Source organism: Crassostrea angulata, chromosome 3, assembly GCF_025612915.1.
Source record: "Crassostrea angulata isolate pt1a10 chromosome 3, ASM2561291v2, whole genome shotgun sequence".
In the NCBI taxonomy this organism is placed as follows: Eukaryota; Metazoa; Mollusca; class Bivalvia; order Ostreida; family Ostreidae; genus Magallana; species Magallana angulata.
In genome coordinates this window covers 23,849,390-23,869,510 of record NC_069113.1, presented here as the reverse complement: position 1 = coordinate 23,869,510, position 20,121 = coordinate 23,849,390, and the positions used below count along the sequence as shown (strand labels likewise).

Genomic DNA, 20,121 nt, shown 5'->3' with positions numbered 1-20,121 from the left:
TAATATGATTAAAGTCTCTAACTCTACAATTTTTCCCGGAATGACTGACCGTTGGTCAGTCTAAATGCTACAATATCAACGTCATGACGTATTTGACGTAACAAAACCTATGACGCAACAATCGTTGTTATAAACAGTGAAAACTAGGCAGAGGGAAAAGAGCGACTGCAAGGCATGTTGTCAATGTTTGTTGAAAAATAAGGATATTTCTCTGAGTTTATTCAAATTAGCTTACTAACGTGTCCTTCTCTTGTAGATTATCAAAATGGAGATGTGTATCGGAGAAGACAATTTGCGTCAACAGGTAAATCGCTTTGATGTAGATGTAATGGCCTTTGTACATACTCATACAATCATGCAATACATTTTAGGAGATATTTTGTGATGGTCATGATTGTTTCAAACCTTTAAATTGGTGATAACGAATAATAAATGTGCATGTACATTAACATATTCTTGCAAAACATGCATGTATAACTGTACATGTACATGTAGCAACGAATATCTGAGTAAATATAACAGTATTATATTACACTGAAAAACTATTAAAACCATTGTTTTGTTTTATTTCTTTCACAGAAAGAAAGAATGGATAAACTGTCAGAGTTGAAGAGGAAACTGAGAGCCTATCAATATCTGGTATGTTTCATGTGCTATGTGATTTTAGCAATTAACCTAACATAGATTATGATTTGTTGGATCGTGTCTTTTTTGTTTTTTTTAAATTCACGTTATTAAATGGATTGATACATGATACCAAGCCGCCGAAATTTTTTTTCTGTATTTCTTTTTTATCTTCTATATTTTTTGAAAATTCAATCTTAAGGAGAACCTTCGCAATGAAGTCCTTGCTGACAGCCTGTTCAGAACAGAGGAGAAGATGGAGAGACAACAAGAGGTGTTCTTATCATTTGGAGAGATTTTAATGTGAAAATTATCATATCAAAATACATTTTTATAGGATGAAATATCATAATATTTAATTGACTTCTCTTCTCCTGTAATGATGCTTTAGCACAGGATCTTTCATTAGACGTATTATTATTACAGGAGCCGGTAGTAAGCGAGAGCCGACGAGTCATCATCTTCGCAAAGATCGAAGCACAGATACTGGTAAATTTATCAATGATTGATTTAGTACAACATTTATAATACATGAATTACCGTGCAAATTATGCGCGCACGAAAGTCATGTTTTTGTCCTCTGGTATAATTTAATTCATGTAACTCATTAAAAATTTGATTACAGAAAAGAATTATTCCAAGCGACAGAAATGCCGTAATGGCTGTTAAATGGATGGTATGTTGATTTAACTTGCATGTATTTGTATTTTTATTTAATAATTGACTGATTATTTATATAACTGATTCCCTAATTGATTATTGTTTCATGTCCTTTCTTTCGTTCTAGAACTAATTATAGAACACAATTGTCGTGTTTTGAATTCATGATACCATAATAATTCAATGCTTCTATATAGAAAATCATCAATGAGCACCACCAGAAAATAGCTAATGTCCATACAGAGCTGTCGGTGAGTCCAATAACACATTTATTTTATATATTTTCCGGGGTTTTTTAAATTCAATTACGCAGTGTCTAGTATTTCACTGTCAACGCCAAAAATTGTTTGAAAGTAAAAAGAAATAATTCTTCCAGAGAAAAATCCAGCAACACAATAGCGATTCCTTTGAAAAAATCTCAAGAGACCTAGAGGTATAGTAGATGATTTCAAGCGCTAGACCTTAATCCATGTACATGTACATGTACTACGTTATGATATCCTAAATTTCCCTGATTGATTTATATAAATTATCAGTAAAGATTCCTAAATAAATCCACCATTTTCAAACAAATTTTCGTGTTTTAACTATGCAGATTTTTGATGATACTAACACGTGCAAACACATCCAAATGCACTGGCACACGCACTCACACATGCGAACACTAACGCACACACGCATTAGATTACACACATTGGATTGGCATATTCGATTGAAAAACAAGACTTCAGGTTGTATAAAACATTTTTTAATGGTTTTTTTTTGCTATTTCATTAGAATTTTTTTTTATTTCTTAAAGGATAAGAATCAACCTAACACCCTTTCAAAAAAGAAAGAGGAGAAACAATTTGAGGTACAGCTTTGTTGTTATTTATCAATCTCCATTTGAATATGTTGGTGTTTAAAGTCCTTGAGCGAAAATATGACTTAACAAACAAGTTAAACTATATAAGTTACAATATGTATACTGTTTTGATGTCGTGTTTGTAGCCAATGACAGACAAACGGATGATCTTGATCCACAAGATTCAGCTGGATTTGTTGGTAGGTAAAAGAAATCAAGATACAAGTAATTGCAATTTGCATCGATATCGGTTGTGGCTAAAAAAAATGTTCATTGGGTTTTATGATGAATTATTTTACATCATTTATTCTATTCCTGTTGCAGAGAACAATGCTACCAAGTGACGGAACTTCAAAAATGGCTGTAAAATACATGGTATGGATAAAAGTTAACCATTTATTATTTATTTATTTTTTTTTATAAATTTATTCCGCGATGTCTTAAATTTCTCTAAAAAGAGAACGCTTTTATTTTTTGATATGACTTCATTTTAAAAACCATACATTTCGTTTTCAGAGAATGATCCGAGATAACCACGTGATGATGTTGACCACACAAAAGGAACTGCTCGTAAGTCAGAAAACTGATTTTAATTAGCATAACGGTACATGTAATATATCCATATGATGAAAGCAACTTATTCTTTTGGTGACATATTGATAGCAGTTTACTCTTGTATTTCTCCTTAAATCGGTTTTCTAATTCGTAAAATTGAATTTATTTATTCAATAAGGTCTGATTTTTGGTTGTTTTTTTTTATTTAGAAAAAAGTGAAGGAAAGAGACGACAATTGTTTCGCGGACTCCTTAAGAAAACTAGAGGTACTAGTATTTATAATTATGTGTTTATTTGCCAGTCAATTCTATAAAAAAAACATTTCTTCTTATAATGTAAAACGCGTTGAAACAAATTCAAAATTAAGTCTAAAAGTTGTCATAATGATTACAAATTTAAAATTGCGAAATTATTTACCAAATTGGTTTTATTATTATTTGCAGAACCTTAACAAAAACAAATGGAACGCCACATTAGATGCCTGGGTAAGTATCTTAATAACAAACGTGATGTAAAAGTATGATATGCATATCTTTATATTTTAAAAAAAATGAAATCTGTCGCTCTTTTTTACAGGACAAGGAGAAGAGAAATCAGATTCTATTCTCCATTCTTGTAGACCAAGTGGTAAGAAATACATTATGAACAGAATCATCAAATTTTAAACAAAAACTAAACATCTTAACTGACAGATATCTTGTTTAAGATTACATGCATTGATATTCTGATACATTACCTTTTTTTTTTTTTTTTTTTAGAGGAAAATGAGGACAAGAAGATGCCCACAAATGGCAGGGAAAATGATGGTAAGATTATTTATCAAAAAAATATCCTATTGTGCAGTAAAAAGGTATCGAACACATATTCCTATCTTCGAGCATTTTAATAGAATATATTCATGGTTTTATTTGTGGCTGTTTTCAGAAAAAACTTCAAGACCGCCACTTAGATCTGAAAAATCTTCAGGAGGAACTGATGGTAGTCTTTCTTTCAACCATAGAATTTATTGAACTTTACTTCATTTACGAGATTTTATGAAACCTACATCTCTCATTCCTTTTCTATGTAGAAAATATCCTCGTATGTAATGTTTTGTTTTGTTTTTTTGCAGAAAAGTGTAAATGAAAGAGAAAAAAATCGTTAAGCAAAGAAAGCCATTGAGGAAGAGTTGTTGGTAAGTGAAAAAAAAACGACATAAAATATGAGAATGTGAAAATACATTCTTATGATTTACATAATGAATTTATGCATCAATAAATTTCTATTTTTAAGATGGAAATAAACAGGAAAGAGGAAATGACAACAAGACGAAAAATGGTCCATAAGGAATTGATGGTATGAAATCACACTAAGGAAGTTATTAAACATAATTGACTTGATATTTTTGTCTGTTTTTAGAAGAAATGTGAAAATCTTGCATATTTTTAAAACTACTGCATTTTTAGAGCTACCACTTTGAGAGAACTGTCGAAGAAGATACGCTCTTTATTCCTCGGAAGTTATTCTTGACCGGTGTAGAAACCTTCAAGACCGTCCCAAAGGTACAAGTCTATATTACATATACAGTATAGTTGACAATATAAACCATGTACAGTAAAACATGGTTACTGCAAGCACGCCTATAATAAAATCACACATGCAGCGAAGTTAGTAAAATGAATCAATGTCACTCATCGCTGGTGTTTCGTTAAATCTTTGTTTTACTGTAGGGTTAAAAAATACTGTAAACCAATTTTTATTCGCGGCGACTTTATTTCGCGATTAACTGTATTGTTTTAAAAACTATAGACAAAGGATTGGTTCGCGGCGAGAAATATTCGCGACCATAAGGCTCTCGCTAACCTTGCAAAAATTTCTCGCACGCGAATTAAAGTTGGTTTACAGTAGTACTAGTGTGTATTCATGAATACAGTTAACGAATCAAAGTACTGAAGAACTGACGGGAGTTGATTTTATCAATGTTTATTTATTTTAAAATCAATGATATGTTATTTTGCATGACAAGTACATGTACTTTCTAATTTGAATTACGCACATTTTTATAATATGAATTTTTGGACTTTTTCGACAAGAATGTCGAGAAATCCCCATAAAAATCATGTCAAATAATATTTAAAGATAAAATTAACTCAATCAAACTATGTATCAGTAATAGAAATATTTCTCGAAAATTGTATTGATCCAATCAATACTGAACTCTAGTCTCGTTCAACCAAACGTTCGGCTGACACCGTAAATTTCCGACAAGGATTTACGGAGACAGCCGAGAGTCGAGTTGAACGAGACTATATTGAACTCTGGCGTAGGAATACATACGACTTCAAAAAATATTTAAATTGTTCGTACCATTTAAAATCTGACTATTTTCAAGGTATTCATAAATAAGTATCCTTGAAAAACAATGCTTTAGCATGCATTATATCGAATTTATCAATTATTTTCAAGAACTAATTCTTGTCAGCAGCAATGATTTGTGCTGAGGTCCAAACACTGTTTCACTTTCGGTTTGTCTGAGTAACTGCATAGGAGAGTTGATTAAAATCAGCTCCCAAAAAGCTAGCGTGACTGTACTAGTATGTTCTCATCAATTGATCATTCCTCTTTTAAGCTCGATGATGCACCTAGAGATGTGAATGAGAGAAAAGATGGACCGTCAGCCAGTTTTTCCTACGAAGATCAACCCCAGCCACAGTCACAGCCGAAGGTTAATATCAATTTGAGTTAAGAAAAACTCTTTTTAAGTTATCTTAAATGCATACAATTGAATTGCATTTTTTAAAATTTTTTTATACATTTTGTTTTTTTAACAGACAGAGACAAAGGCAAAACTAACATTGAAGAGCCGTATCAAGAGGATTTTCGGGTTCCGTTAACCATGCAAACGAAAACCCATTTATTAAGCTTAATAAAGTATTGAAAAATAAAAATTTATAGTTCCATTTGCAAATGCGTTTATATTATTATCAGATCCTGGTCTTTGTAACCATTAGATACTCATTGTAACAAAATTAAACATAATCCACGCTTATTTTCACTCTCTAATACTTATCTAGACAGCACATGCAAAATTATTGTGTTTAAAATTATCTGGTACCGGTAAATCCTTAGTGCAAACTATCGATGGTTATTATATTAGGGATGTCAATTTCACTCGGTTGGCTTAGTCAATTGTGAGCGTTTTATTATTTAAATTTACATCTTTTTTTTAACAAATCAATAAAAGGTAAGTAAAATTTAATGAATGACTATTTTCTATTACTTACTTATTAATCAATTATCATTTATGTTGCATGCCACAAAACTTGGAAAGGGAAACATTTTATAGAATAAGCGGTAAATCAGTGGCGGAGTAAAGGAGGTCGCACCCGGCGTCCCCCCCCCCCCCCCCCCCACAGCCCTGAAAAAATTGTCCAAATAAAGTTAAATCATACTCCTTCTGGCAAAGAAAATGTACAACTTGCGAGTCTTAATTATCTGTTTTTTTTTAACTTGGGGGATTTCTCTACATTAGACTGTTTCAATGGTGCAATATGAAGAAAACGCGTGTGTTCAATGATGTAACTAAAAAAACCCTGGAAAAAACATTTTGGTTACGCTGTCCTTGGGTTCAAATATGACCAGTCACCCATATACCCACCTTTAAGTAATTGTTTATACTAACAAGTGTTTTAACGACTCTTCCATTGTTATTATAATATAAGCTGGTATATACAGTTACATGTATCTTTTATTAAAACTTCATTAATTTACATTGTCCCATTGAACTTGGTTTTTAAACTGATTAATTTACAGTCATTCGAAAGAAAAAAAATAAAAGGATATGTTTCTTGGATTTCTACAAGACAGAGGAATTTGATGACTGTAGGTCTTAAATCTACAAACCTTTAAAAATTGTAAATAATTTTATTACTTTAAGTATACCGGTAATCACGAGAAGAAATATCTCAAACGTCTATTTAAAGACTTCCTTTTTACCCTACAAAATCTCTAGAATCCTGGAGCTTCCGGGGCCGGCTTTGCCCCCTGGGTCACCAGCAGGACTTAGCCCTGGACCATCTGGAGGCCACAAAGCGGCCTCTCCAGACTCCCTGTCTTATACTGACGTCCCCTCTAACTTCACATCCTGGATCTACCCCTGGAACTAAATATTTTTAAGAGGAGTTGGTGTTGGTGTGTGTAAGTGTGGGGGGGGGGGGCGGCGAATCCTACTTCCTATGGTTTATCTATACGATTGTTGTTGTTTTTTTTTATTTTCATGAAACAGTTACTGTCTGCATGTGGAAAATATTGGCTTATAAATCGCCTTTCCTCTGTAGTGTCAAAAACGCTGTGAAATTTAGAGTAATTTTGGACAAGGTTCATTTCTTTTTATCTCGAAATATCGATAATAAAAACCTATTTTGAAAGTTAACAAAAAGCAATCTTACTTGGAAATATAGAAAGTAATTAAGAATCAGCAGTAAGTAATTAAAACGCAGGTTAAAGGGCATTAGATGTAAACATAAAGATAATATTTCGAATTTTTAAGTTTTGTATTGGCAATAATTTTAAAATTATGACATACATATTTGGCTTCCTAGGTGACCATATACTACATGTAGCTGCAAAGATCTAGATGTGTTCTTTGTCTAATATAGGCCGCAACTTCTTTTTAATTTTACTGCGGGAAGGTAGAGTATCCATTCCGAACCATCTACCAGTAATTGATTTTTATTTTCCAAATATTAAAGAAATTTTACCATGGAACATCACCTACCTAACGATCTTTATTATTTATTTCGAATTAAAACATCGAGAGCATAGACATGTCTAAGTATACGTAAGGTGAAATGCATTGTTTGGTTTAACATTTGATTATAAACCCTCGAATATAAGGATGGTGGGTCCCGGTGACCCCATAGTCTTAAGTATTATATTAGTATCTTTCTACAAATAAAATTTGGTGTTATGACATCAAATTTTATTCTTATATATATTCTGCTTGAGAATTCGGGTAATTTACAGTTAATTAAAAGCTTGTTTATGTAAAAAAAAGAAAAAGAAAAAAAAGATAACACTTAAATTAATCATAACCCGCAAGATAAAAGCTAGAATTTATGAGAGAGAGAGAGAGAGAAAGAGAGAGAGATTTGAAGGGGATTATTGTTATTCTATGCAATCGATTGAAAATACATGTACATGTACTACTTAAAATAGCTTCTTCGCATTTTCATGTGAGAGATTTTTCTCTATATAGCTTAGCTGTGGGAATATTCATCTCTTAAATTGTTTAATTTTATTAGCAAGTAACTATTTAGATAATTCATATAGCTATTCCTTTTTTATCTAAAGTAACCAAATATCTATGTCAAATGCATCAAAATTAACACATGTATTTCGAACTTTAAAGATGAATAGGAAAAGGCTTGCTCAAAAATATCAATGGACGTTACTTAAGATTAAAAATGACACAGTATGTATATATAAATTCTAAACACACATTTTCAAGCCTTGACTAAGTGAGAAAAACTTGAACCATAAATAAAACCCCACAAAAAGGGTTACAGCAACTTTAGTACACAGTTTCCTTGAACACGTTGTTTCGGTTTAACGTGGTCCTCAAATTGAAAATTTCAAAAATATTTCAATTAGTGAATTTTCTTAAACTCTCGTGCACATTCCCAAAAATATTAAAATGAGAAACTTTACGTGTGTCCTTGGCTTTTGGCATATGTTCATTGATGCAATTCCAACACCCACCCCCACCCCACCCCTTCAAGATATTAGATGTTTTTTTCTCACAAGAATTTTTAAAGGCAAATATAGTACTAAGTATGTTGCAATTAAATTGGAATACCCATATAATTTCCTTAGTGTATACTATATGAGTGTAAAAATAAACGGATTTCTCAGTATTTTTGTGATTTTCCCAAGTATATGTTTCTATTTTTGAATTAAACTCTTCCCTGTTTTCCCTAATACAGGAACTGCTCACTAAATATCTTAAGAGATATCCACTTGGGGGCAGTGACTTTCCAGTTTTATATTGGCGTCGTTTCTGACCTTTTCCTGGCATGTGAAATATCAAAATCGTATAAAAGCCAGGAAAACTTTAGATATATCGAACTAAATTCTATGTTGAAATACTCTCTTCATATCCGTGTAAATTCTTACTTCTTTCTTTTATATTCATATCGTTCCTTACAACATAATTATACTTAATCATCACATGCATGAATCACTATCTGAGTCTCATGAGAGAGAGAGAGAGAGAGAGAGAGAGAGAGAGATATTTGACATAAACACAATTTGTTGATAATTTTCCCAATTACACTGGATTTATCGTCTCTGTTGCTCAAAAATTCATAAGTTATAGATGCAGACACATCTCCATGCTTGCAGATGGAGAAGGTAATATGTACATGTAAATAATGTGTTACATTTTGTTAATAAATAATTAATCTGAATACATGTACAGTTTGCCTACATGCCAGGACTATTTCCATGAATTACCGTTCTCTGTCTTTCTTCAGAGACGTAAAATTTCGTCGATCGGCTTTTGGAGCATACTCCAAATAGTACTCAGCGGAGAACGTACTCCAAAACTTTTATAACCTCGGTTTTTAAAGTCGTACTCAGTGCAGCACATACTCGGAGTACGGAGTATGAGTATGAATACGAGTATGAAAAAAGTTTTATAACCTCGGGGCCGGGCTTTTTATGGCTGATGCAATGCAAAACCCTCGTAGACTTTTAGTCTGGTACCCGCCCCCAGTGAAAACGCAGTGGCGGGTACCAGACTAGTAGACTTTCTACTTTGTGTTGTGTATTGAAACCTGAAGCTATGGTGGCATATCTCTGCCCCTTGTATGCAAGTTATTTTTCCATCAAATATGTCGACATGCAAGATAAATATGTTGACATGCAAGATAATTATGTCAACATGCAACATAACTATGTTGACATGCAAGAAAATTGCAATTAGATAAGAATTATACAAAATCTCAAGAATTCTCAAATATCACCCACTTGTGACATCCAAGATGCTAGATGCTACCTTTTTATGTCGACATGCAACTTATTTATGTTAACATGCAAGATAAATATGCTGACATGCAACTTATTTATGTCAACATGCAACTTATTTATGTCAACATGCAACTTACTTATGTTGACATGTGAGATGAATATGTTGACATGCAACTTAGTTATGTTAACATGCGAGATAAATATGTTGACATGCAACCTATAAGTTGTATGTCAACATAACTTAGTCGCATGTTAACATAACTAAGTTGCATGTCGACATAAATAAGTTGCATGTCGACATAAAGAAGTTGCATGTTAACATAACTAAGTTGCATGTCGACATAAATAAGTTGCATGTCGACATAAAGAAGTTGCATGTTAACATAAATAAGTTGCATGTTGACATCAATAGGTAGCGTATCTAGCATCTTCAATGTCACATGTTGGCGATATTTGAGATTTTTTATAAATCTTATTTGATTGCAGTTTTCTTGCATGTCAACATAGTTATGTTGCATGTTGACATAACTATCTTGCATGTCAACATATTTATCTTGCATGTCCACATAATTAAAAGAAAAATAACTTGCACACAAGGGGCAGAGATATGCCACCATATGAAGCAGTAGAGGGGGTGTTTCAAAACAGATAATCTGGACGTTTTTCATATTAGTGGATGAATGTAGTTTGAGCACAAAGGTATTTATGATTATCGAAATAACTTGTGAAAAGTGGTGGAAGAAAAACTGTAGTATCATCAATTGGATACATTACTTATTAAAAATCGACTTGGAAAAAATTGTCCGATCGGGTTCGGTATTTTTGTACTACTCATAAATGTATAAACTTTCAGAATTAAAATTACAAATTTCTCCATTAAATGAATTTAATGATTACATTAAAATTATTTATCACTTATGGTTCATAATATATACCTTGCAATGTACGTGTTACAGGGTTCCGTCTTCTATACCGCATGCATATTTACTGTCAAAATTCGACAAACTTGAAGACTTTACATTTGTCAATTTGTAACATGTCAGCCGTGATATTTCAGAAAACGGAAATACAAATGCAGAGATTACAGATGGAAAGTGTGTATTATAGTAGCTGGTTACATGTAAATAACAAACAGTATTTTACAGCTGCAATAAAGCATCTGTAGGGAAAATTAGATTGAAGGTCAACTCCAAAGTGTTTATTCCTGAGTTTTTAGGTCTTTTCGATCAAAATTACACTCATTCATACTTAGGCTCACACATCAACACGATTGCATATTCAGATTTACAAGTTTGCATGTCTCAGTCTGGATTTTTGAACACGATTACCCTCCATACATAACTTCTATGAAAAGGCCAATCGCATCTTCTCGGGCATTTCCGGAAGGCCCGAGAGCTGCGATTGATTAAAAGGCCAGGATAGCGCGATTTGCGTGTTAGGACCGTTGATAAACCGAAAGTTGATATTTTGCACGATTATTATTTTGTTCGAGAGTGATTTTCTTTTATTTTGGAAGTTATGTTCCTAATGTGAGGTAATACTTTAACCTTGACTGGTATATTCAGACAAATTTATGTAAAATGAAAGTTGTGATGATAATATATAAATAGTGCCTGTTTGGGAGGGTAACAGTTGAAATTGACACCCCGAGAAAACCATTGTCAACCGACGCGAAGCGTCGGTTGACAATGGTTTTCTCGGGGTGTCAATTTCAACTGTTATCCTCCCAAACAGGCACTATTTATTTTGTTATACTGAATGTCTTTTTTAAAAAAATTTAAAATTTTTTTACTGCTTTTATATAGGAATAACGTGAATTCTACAGCAAACCGTACGTGCATAATTTTCGCGCATGTAACATTATATAAATAGTGCCTGTTTGGGAGGGTAACAGTTGAAATTGACACCCCGAGAAAACCATTGTCAACCGATGCGAAGCGGAGGTTGACAATGGTTTTCGAGGGGTGTCAATTTCAACTGTTATCCTCCCAAACAGGCACTATTTATTTTGTTATACTGAATGTCTTTTTTTAAAAATTTTAAAATTTTTTTACTGCTTTTATATAGGAATAACGTGAATTCTACAGCAAACCGTACGTGCATAATTTTCGCGCATGTAACATTATATAAATAGTGCCTGTTTGGGAGGGTAACAGTTGAAATTGACACCCCGAGAAAACCATTGTCAACCGATGCGAAGCGGAGGTTGACAATGGTTTTCGAGGGGTGTCAATTTCAACTGTTATCCTCCCAAACAGGCACTATTTATTTTGTGATACTGAATGTCTTTTTTAAAATTTTTAAGAAAATGTTACTGCTTTTATATAGGAATAACGTGAATTCTACAGCGAACCGTACGCGCATAATTTTCGCGCATGTAACATTTTTTATGTTACCCGTTGTCAAGTGCGTTGCTAACGCTGAGGGTAATAGTAAATATTATTAACTGCGTCTTAACCAATCAGATTTCAGTATTTAACATGAAAGTATAACAATTTTTAATGTTACCCGTTGCCAAGTGCGTTGCTAACGCTGAGGGTAATAGTAAATATTATTAACTGCGTCTTAACCAATCAGATTTCAGTATTTAACATGAAAGTATAACAATGATCCATGGCACATGCATTCAGACATTCAACTGTTCAAGCATACTTGTGTGATATCAAATTTAATAATTGTATACATAAATATGATGTTTAAAAAATATAAAGGCCTCTTTTTGACAATAGTTCAAGATTGATTATAACGATTTTATTAGCAAAGTTTTTAACATGACCTGACGTGTATGCACCTGATTGCGCATGTATAAGTTGTAACCTTTGTCCCACTGACACCGTGCTATATATCTTGTTAAAGGTATCTGGCGTGTTCTATGTAAAGTACAAGTACAGACATATATGATCCTGTGAACGGAGTTTTCAATATAATTATGTTAGGAATCACGGACCCATGAATGACATAGTATCAAAACAACAAACGTAATTTGTAAACAGTCTGTGACATATTAAGACATACAATGTTCAATTCAATGTAATGCAGGTATCCTAGCAAAGTAAAGTAATAAACCGGAATTATCTCCCTTACATCATAAATTGCATATCATAAACGCTGTATTAAATATCTCTTTGAAAATATAAAATAATCCGGCCTTTCTTGACTTGCTTTATTAAAGACTTATACCACGCATTAATTGGGATTAAATGTTAAGCTTTAAGATATTTTGCTGACAGCAAAAACATTTTATGAAAAACACATCCCAAAGACATATCAAATAAATAGTAGTCTTCATAGATTATTTATTTGATAGTTTTTGTCTCTTATTTTGGATTTTTTTCATTGAGAATAAATTGTTTCATTGAATAATCAAATAGTCTATCCGTATTTCGGGCCACCTTAAATACTTATAGTATTTAAGTATTCAACAAGTATTTAACAAGTATACAATGGTTTGTTACCAATCTGCCGAAAATATCATATGGCGGCGCTGTAGGATAATTTATGTTACAGTAAAACCTCAATCAAGTCGGTCGACACACGGTATAGGTTTTACACTTTTTTGTAGACTTTGCATGAACTAAAATTTAATTTAAATGAGTTTGAGATGTATTAATACGGTTTGATTTCAACTGATCGATGATGGTCTTACAATTCAAAATCATACATAGTGAACAATGAAAAAAGAGACGTAAAGGATCAACACAAATATAAAGAAATTATTCAATTATCGAACAGCTATTAGATAAGTCATGCCATATTAGTAACATGTACATAAAATGTTTATAGGAGTAAGGAATAAGTGTTAGCCAACATACACAAAAGTCAATTTAAGAGTTACTGTACTATCCATCTTTGATCGTGCCTCAGCTGATATTGATAAAAAAGCTCTGCGGAATTTAGAAATTTAAACAAAGTTGTCGAAAAGCTTAACATAATGTCTGAAGAAGTACAGGCACGTCGCTACAGTAAATGTACCCAATTATTACAAAAAGTCCGAAAAAATAAATTTCACAGAATCTCTTCTGTTACAAAATGGTAGAATCGTACACCGTCAAGATTATTTGAGAAATAAAGTACGAGTTTTCGTTAATGTTGCAGAATAACCTCCAAGGTAGAGAAATGTTGTTTTGAAATATAAAAGCCTAGGCGTTAGCCGATGCTTTTATATTTCAAACAACATTTCGGGACCCAGGAGGTTATCCCGCAACATTCACGATAACAAGAACTACTAACATCCCAGTATTTCTACAGAACCCAATGGTTTTTTTAGTAATGTTAACATGTGTATCGATCAAAGGAATCACATGCAGACGACAGAATTTTTCTTTGGATTTTTAACACTCTTTACTTATTTATAAAATATCTTCGAATCATGTTCCTAATATTTTAAGGGCAATTTAATACGATTATTACTACTACACATTATATATTTTATGTAAAAACACGCAGTAAAAATGTGCTAGGGAGGTCCTAGGAACAGCCGCATTGATCTCTTAAAAATAAACATTTGAGGCAATACACATCGTTTTGACTGGAACTAACACGTGAAATTGACTAAGTTTTAAAAATTTTTACGGTTTGAAGTTGTACTTTCAAGGTTAGTGCGAGACATATAGGTATTTCTGATTTGATAATTAACTGATGACGTTCGTGGTATATTGGAGAATAATGTCCGCGGCATCTCTTTGATCTCGGCATTAACTGTAGTAGAAATGTGTAAAAGATACATGTATATTAATATTTGTTATGAATGCAATGGTCTTTGGATTCCTAAACGATAGTTGATAAAAGTCCTTAAGTCATGTATATAATTATCAGCCCAGGTAATGACTCATTTGTAAAATTAAACTATATATGACCCGCAGCACTGTTAAAGCTATCAGCGGATTTAAACGTTCATAAAACGATACATCTATTATTACAAAATACTTATGTAAAGTAGATTTCATTGAAGCAGCAACACCTTTTAATAGACTCAATAACATCCAAATGATCGAAATGATCTGTTACGTGTGTGCCCTTGTAAAAAGCGGATTTAGATAGGCTTCCCGGTGTCAAACACTCGAACTTGCACATTAAACACTCTAGAAAAGAAATAATACACGCTCTAAAAATAATTACATGCCGAATCAGAACAGGAATAGTAGATAGGATTTAATGGAATAATAATTGTTTTGTGATTAATATGCTCCGTTTATTTATAAAATGTATTTTCTCATTTTAAAAAAATTGATTGATCCGCCTCTCTCTACACATAATGTGCGTCAAAATTAACAAGTAACTCGATCAGTCTGTTGTTTATATTTATCGTTGTTGGACTTATTTGACTACTAAGTCCCATGCATAGGTAATTTTTAATGTAGTGTAATGTTCTCGTACCAATAACAATCGGAAATTACTTTAGTTATTAGCATTTTTGATGACTTCTTGTTTTGTGTGATGTCATAGTTAACATTTCCCGTACTTTCTGGTCGGTGCGACCGCAAATTAAACCTTAAGGAAGGAGTCTTTTCTGGTTTTCGACTTGTCAAACGTAAATTTGATTAATTGTTCATTAAATCAAGATGAAAGGAAATTAAAAAAGTATATTTTTCTTTCTTTTTTACTATCACACAACTTGGCATATAAAAATTTAATCAATGTTTAGAATGGAACAAGGACTATATTTTGGGCTTAATATTGGCGTAGGAAAATATCACATGTTGCGCAATTCAGAATTGCTGCAGATTATATACATATAATGAGTCTGTTTTAGCATTTTAAAAACAATAACAAAAATGTTGGTTTTTTTTTCTAATGTGAACTAATAATATGATACTTGGGTTTCAGAATATGTTTTTGAAATATGATTTGCCTATCAAATAACATTTTTATAAGCTTTTTAAATCGCCCATTCTATACATTGATTTTTGTGAAAAAATCACTAAAATCAGTTTTTCTCTCTTATGAAACGGTCAATATATTAGCTTTTCTGTCAATTTATATCTTTATATAAAGTCTTCATAATACATAAATAAAAATAATCAAAATTTCTTCAAAATTTAAGAAAATTAGAGGAAATGCGGGCTAAGGAATATCAATTTTAGTATAAATATTTATTCCAATTTAGTAGTATAAGCTGATAGACACTCTCATGGTCTATGATTTCATTGAAGATTTGAATCTTCAAATCTTAAACAAATGTCTACAGAACTATAAAGAGCTACACTTATTTTTATCACTCTTTACGTTTAGGAAAAAGGTAGTGACCTTGACCTGACCTTTATCCGAAAACAAAAAGGTCAAATTTAATTAAACTGATAGAACCATTAAGTAATATGATCCGTTTGACTGTGTCAAAATTTCATGCATTTCTTATTATAAGAAGTATGTTTGATAATGAAAAGACTCCTTCCTTAACAGTGCTGCATATAGATTATGATTTCTGAAAACAATTTTCACAGGGTCCACTAAGTCTTCCGTGATGGCATCAAGAGATGAGGCCCAGCATGTGGTGGAATGTGACCTGTGTCAGCAACCAGTCTCGTTTTTCTGCAGACGATGCGGGGTCAATCTCTGTGACCCCTGTGTCCTCATACATCTGCGCGTGAAATCTAAGAACGGCCATGATATTGTAGATTACACCAGCAAGGATGATGACGACACATGCCACTGTGATTCCCATCCCCAAAACGATTGTTCTGCATACTGCAAAACTTGCGAAACTCCAATATGCATGCTTTGCGTTACTATTAAACACAAATCGCACGAAATATCCGAGCTGTCCGATAAAATCGAGGAACTTTTAAAAGTGATTGCTACGGAAAATGATCGACTTCAGTCATTCAAACATGAATTAGAGAGAATTTTGGAACATACGACGAAGCTGTTGTCTTCGATATCCTCGATTTATCAACTGAGGAAAGACGAAGTTACAGCGCGGGGAGAAGAGTGGCACAAACAGATTGAGGAGATCGTGAAAAAACTTCACCAGGAACTGGATGGCATGCAAAAGGAGCACGAAACTGTACTACAGAAACAAAAGGAAAAATTTGAAGAAATGGTTTGGAAAGTGAATGAAATAAATGGAAAAACAAGAAATTTACAGAAATCAAAGAATGTCAAAGAAATGCAGAGTTTTGTACCAGTGATTCAGAAACAGGAGAGTTTAAGTGATGTCTCCAAGTATTCGTTTCCGAAATTATATGAATATAAAATAGATGAATATTTGGAAAATAAATTAAAAGAAAATGAGTTATCGGGTAGAATACTATCAGAGATACCAACAGTTTCTACTGTTATAGACACTGGGTTCCCTGCTGATGAAACGAAAAACCGTTTGTTTGACATGGCCGTTACCGACGATAACAAAGTGTGGATGGGAGGAGCGAGCAGTGAACTGAAGTTGTTTGATCTCCAGGGAAACCTCCACCATACCGTCAGCATTACTACCTACGGCATTTACTTATGTATGTACAACAAACAAGTAATGTACACTGGAACTAAAGCCGTGAAAATGATATCAGACACCGACACTGTGGTGACGATGTTCACTACCGGGGACTGGGAGCCATACGGCGTCACTAGCGCCACGTCCGGTGATCTACTGGTCTGTCTCCGTAAAGACGATCAGAACAAAGTCGTCCGATACAGCAGTACCGGTACCGTGCTCCAGGAAATCCAGTACGACTCGCAGTGTCAACCTCTGTATAAAGAGGTGGCATACATCTCTGAGAATGTCAACGGGGACATCATTGTAACTGACTGGAATAAAAACGCAGTCATTGCTGTCGATAGATTGGGCATATTCCGGTACTCGTACTCAGGGAAGGACACTAAATTCGACGTTTGTTCAGTCGCCACCGATTCTGTCGGTTATGTCGTCGTTACAGATTATAAGGGTGACAAGATTCACATTTTGAACAGAGACGGGCGATTCCTGAGGTACATCATTCCTGAAGGAGGAATAAATAAACCGCACGCCGTGTGTATCCTTGGTCACGGTGAGATGATGGTGGGAGAGTGTCTGACCGGAATTGCCAAGAAAATCAAATACCTAGAAGAATGAGGATTCATCAGTTTTAATCAATGTCAAAATAGAAATGTGTTGGTTACTTATGAACAAATAGAGACAAATCGTTTATTGTTTTAAAGTGGCTCTGAAATAAACCACGATATAATCACCTGACTGAAGTACCTACTGTCTGTACGCGGTAAATCTATTAGATTGTATTGTGTGATTTAATATTTCTAATTCTATGTTACCTTTTTATTTTCTGCATAGACATCTTGCTTACAATAACTTAATCTGAGTCAGTAAAAGTCAACATTTATTAAGGTCTTCCGCTTCCGAGCGCTGTTGCCTTAGCAATCGAAGAAAATTAACAAACTGTTTGCGGATAGATTGGGAAATTAACAAACTTTCAGACCTGCAAATATGTAGTTTTACAAAGTCTATAAAATGTACACCCACTGAGTTAATTCTTTACCATCATCCGTTTGGGGTATTTGAATCACGCGTGTACGCTATCCATATAAATAGCCATATAGATAAACACTGTGTACATACAAAGCAATGCAATGCTATGGCTATTAAATTCGAATAATGTATGTGGCGAGGGCCGGACTGATACTGGTTCTGTTTGTTCTACAAATAGCGAATGTAAGACGAAGTATAGAGATGTTATTTTATAAACAAGTACGAATAGCTTTCTTAAAAGTTTGCATGACTAAACAAAGTATTTCATCGGAAGGCTGTATTACAGCTGCATATACAATGTATGTAGCTCTCTGTCTGATAAAAAAAAATTCAGATTGACTACCATCCGAAATTTTCCATACAGGGGGCTACAGACTTGCAGATAATATTACCTTTAAAAATACATTTTAGAATTTGCCGCTGTTCATAAATTCATTAAAGAGACGCGCAGATTCAAGTGGTAATAAGTCGTTTGATATGGGATTGATGACGTCCATTTTTATTGTTTTCATTAATAATTATTATTTAATTTTTTCAAGCTTGTCGGTGAAATGAAAACAGTTTAACATGTTATATGACATAAAAATAACAATATTCAAGGCCTTTCCATCATTTTCAAGCAATTACTGGACTTTCAAAATAAGAAAATAAACGCAAAGTAAACTGCATACACGGTACATGTATGGCCCAGTGTTTTTACATTGTATGATGTTGTCTCTCAAAAATTTCCATTTTTGACTCGTCCACTATAACGGTGCGTAAAAAAATTATGAATGAGACATTCTGGCGCGAAGTCCTGTTTACCCTTTCGTAATGGTGAAATTTCAGTTAGTTAGAATGGATTCTTCCGTGGGGGTCGAGGTGGGTATAAAACCAATTTAATCGTTCAAAGTACTACTATATACATGTATCTGATCAAATGTTTTAGAAACGGTTTAAAAATCCAAGACACAGTCGTTTTTAATCGGTTGACGTGTGAGCATATATATCTAATGACGTCATCGTGTAGGTGAGAGAGGTGTTTGAACTCCGACCTCTGCTAAAAAATATTCTGTTTTGAGTGATATCTAGTGATTTCTACGAAGAATATGTGACCAATTTTTGTTATAAGTTTCATATACAGCATACAAGCATTCTATATTGTGAAAGTCCTATTTACTTTCTGTGAACCTTGTGTAATTGTCCACTCGGCACGACCCAGGATGTCGGCCATTGTGAACTCCATCTCACCATATAAAGTTTTGTTTTGCTTTGTTGTGCTCTCCTTGACAATACTGACACAAACTATGTCAAATAATAAACAAATGTCTTACAAACCACTGTCATCTGCAGTATCTGTAGAAGAAGAAATAAATTCACACAAAAGATTGAGAGAGGACAGTAGTCTCGTTCTCGCTAGTGATCTTAATTAAGTTCAGCGATATCCTCGGCTCGCTGTCCTCTGATGAGAATTCAATAAAGCAAGCATAGCCTTGATTTTTCAGAAAGATAACTTTAGAACAGTTTTCGCTCGTATATTGGTCACAGAGATTGCCGGTCTACGTTCGAAGATTCAAGATCTCTCAACTAGAAATGGAGTAATACTCCAGAAGAAATTGTTAAAAAATTTCCGGTATTCCCAAAGAAAAAAATGAAAACACCGATACGCTTGTGCTGAATGTATTTAACAACATTATGTTCAAACAAAAGCAAGACAAAATAGCACTCAGAGCATCTCCCGATCTTCTCGAGGAAGAAAATCAATCTTTGGTCGCAGTCCACGTGATAATATTGTCAAATTCGTCAGTTATCGAGAGTGGGGAGAGAGAGATTAGAGAGGACAAGAGAAAGAGAGAAAGAGAGAGAGAGAGAGAGAAAGAGAGAGTGGGGTGGGTGAGAGAGAGATTGGAGAGAGAGAGAGGGAGAGAGAGAGAGAGCGCAGGGATGTAAATCACATGTGCGCTACGTGTACTAACGATGAAATGTAGGATAGCCG

The 20,121-nt window shown here is 33.5% G+C and overlaps 1 protein-coding gene and 1 pseudogene across 1 annotated transcript; both read left to right on the top strand.

The window, feature by feature from the left end:
• Positions 1-260: 260 nt before the first annotated feature.
• LOC128179003 (uncharacterized) lies at positions 261-5,556 on the top strand (annotated as a pseudogene).
• A 5,528-nt stretch (positions 5,557-11,084) lies between these two features.
• On the top strand, positions 11,085-17,989 carry LOC128175177 (E3 ubiquitin-protein ligase Trim36-like). The gene is made up of 2 exons (XM_052840620.1): positions 11,085-11,225; positions 16,132-17,989. Exon 2 carries the CDS (start codon positions 16,152-16,154, stop codon positions 17,733-17,735), a length of 1,584 nt encoding a protein of 527 aa, XP_052696580.1. The 5' UTR covers positions 11,085-11,225; positions 16,132-16,151; the 3' UTR covers positions 17,736-17,989.
• The last annotated feature ends 2,132 nt before the right edge of the window (positions 17,990-20,121 follow it).